The following is a 2,372-nucleotide window of genomic DNA, read 5'->3' on the forward strand; positions in this document are numbered from 1 at the left end:
CATCCACGGAAAAAAAAACATGGTCGTGCTGGTAGGTAAGCATGTATTTTCTTTCTCGGATTTGCTCACCAACATACAGACACGGATGAAAAAGGCTAAGACGAAGACGTACTTGTAGTGAAGTGAATTGACTGCCACGAGACCGCTCTCTCCGCTGAATTTTGACATGCACGAGCCAAGCATTCTAAAGTGATCGTGTTAGATGGAGCCGCCTATCCACCCCCACGTACTCTTGTCACATCTATTTTCCCACCAACTTCACACTATAAATTATCAGCACACTAACATCTTCTTCCCCATCGCCAACCCACATCCCTCCACGATGGCACGCAAGCTCATGTACCCACGGATCCTCGCAGTGCTCGCACTCGTCATGGCGACGGCGTGGACGCCGTGCTCCGCGGACACGACGGTGCCAACGATGTCCCCAGCAGCGGCAAGCGGAGACAACGTACCCGTCCGAGCTGCTGCAGGTGCGCCGGTAAGTTCAACAGTCGCCGTACCTGCAGCCGGTGCAGCGACAACGCAAGCCACGGCCATGACGTCCAAGAAGATCCCGTTGGCGCCACCAGACGTGGTCGAGCCGGCAGCGGAGGTGGTGTCGGCGCTGCCGGTGCCGGTCCCCGAGACTCTTCCCAGCGCAGAAGGCCTTGGCTTCGGCAGCAGCGGGTTCAACGGTGGCCAGGGCGGCTTCGGATGCTGCGGAGGTTTCGGGTACAACGGTGGGCTCGGCTACAATAACGGACCGTTGTTCTTCAACTCGGCGCCGGCGAGAAGATTGAGCCTGACGAGCATGGCGACCGGAAATGGCCTCGCGGCTCTGCTGGTTGCTGGTGCTGCGGCGATGTTTTATGTGTGATTTGTACTGTACTAGTTTTTATTATTTTTCGGGGAAGGGGCATGCATATATGTTTGCATCAACTGACATGTATCACAGGCAGTTAATACTCCAAATTTAAAGTAAGATCATAATAATATACCATACGACGTACTACAACATTGAGTATAACTTAGACATACACATGCACGTTCTATGTAATACTTCAAAATTCTACGGTACGTACCTACACGATGTCGCATGTGGTTTGGTAATGACCCGTACGTCGACGTACCACATGCACACGGCATGCCCCATGCTACACCAGCTAGCTACCACATGCATATATACACATACGCACGTCTTTACTTGTTTGTGATCTTGTATTCTGTTTCACACCGCCTCTCCACGAAAGGGCATCTCTAGCCGATACCCTAAAAATCTAAACAGGAGTAAAATTTTGAGTTTACTCCTCTAAACCGGACCAAGACGAGTAAGAATACGCGGTCCCATCACAACACTCCAACCCAGAATCCACCACAACCGAATTTGGGCCGCCGCCACCACCAGCTCGTGCCCCCCCACTGGCTCCGCCCCGGGCGCTGCCAGTGCCACATCCCACCCGTCCGTCGCTGCTGCCGGATTTGGACCGTCGCCACCACTAGCTCTGCCCCGGGCGGCCGTCTATGAATGAATTAGTGAAATTAGTATTACTCAAAATAATTAAGTTTCTAAGAACGAATGAATTAGTGGCATTTTTGTTACCCCTTAAGAAGAATGAAACGAAAAATTAAAATAAAATAACAATATTTGCACTAAAATTTGGGGTGGAGGGGGGGGGGGGTTTAAAATGGATGTGGCTAGGTCTCAGTCGACAGAGACTTAACCAAGTCTTAGTCAAGTGATATCTCTACTATTAAAGGAGGATTGAACGTCATGATGGTTCGACCTCCTTCGATGGTTCGACCTCGACCCCCCGCCTCGTTCGACCCCCGCTCTCCTCGTACGTGAAAAAGGACCTTCTCGCACAAAAGAAAAAAAACAAAAGAAAATAAATCAACCCACATACGCACGTCGTCCCACCTCCAGGCTCCCACTCCCCCTTCCCCAATTCCATCGCTCTCGATCTCGTGGCTCTATCCCCGTCGCTGACCTCCTCCTGCGTACGACAGCTTCAAGATGCAGCACATTGCAACCATATCATCTCTAGAATCTAGATTCGAGCGGTGGATCGCGCCCTTGCCATATCGTTTCTTCTTCATCGACCCCATGAGGAGCTCCACGCAGGGAGGCGATGAGCAGGAGCGGCGCGTCTACGGCAGCGGTGAATGACGGCCCTGGTAACGCGATCTCCCTATCCTCACTGCACCTCATCTTCTCCCCGCAGCTGTTACTGCTGCACACCCACGTTCTCCTCTCCCATGGCAGGGGCCGGCGAGTGGCAACGAACGGCGGGATCTGGCTGGTGGCGCAACCCCATCTTCTTCCCATAGCCTCTACTGCCACACCCCCATGTTCTCCTCTCCAGGGCCGTTGAAGGGCCTGTGCAAGCTGT

The 2,372-nt window shown here is 52.8% G+C and overlaps 1 protein-coding gene across 1 annotated transcript; it reads left to right on the plus strand.

Moving 5' to 3' along the window:
• Nucleotides 1-283: 283 nt before the first annotated feature.
• On the plus strand, nucleotides 284-999 carry LOC125555462 (uncharacterized). Its single transcript, XM_048718410.2, has one exon. The coding sequence runs from the start codon at nucleotides 323-325 to the stop codon at nucleotides 857-859; it is 537 nt and encodes a 178-aa protein (XP_048574367.1). The 5' UTR covers nucleotides 284-322; the 3' UTR covers nucleotides 860-999.
• Nucleotides 1,000-2,372: the final 1,373 nt, after the last annotated feature.

This window comes from Triticum urartu, chromosome 5A (assembly GCF_056163025.1).
Source record: "Triticum urartu cultivar PI428250 chromosome 5A, HENAU_Tu73, whole genome shotgun sequence".
NCBI lineage: Eukaryota > Viridiplantae > Streptophyta > Magnoliopsida > Poales > Poaceae > Triticum > Triticum urartu.

Coding starts and splice junctions, on each gene's coding strand:
- LOC125555462 (XM_048718410.2), top strand. CDS start 323: ATGGCACGCAAGCTCATGTACCCACGGATCCTCGCAGTGCTCGCACTC.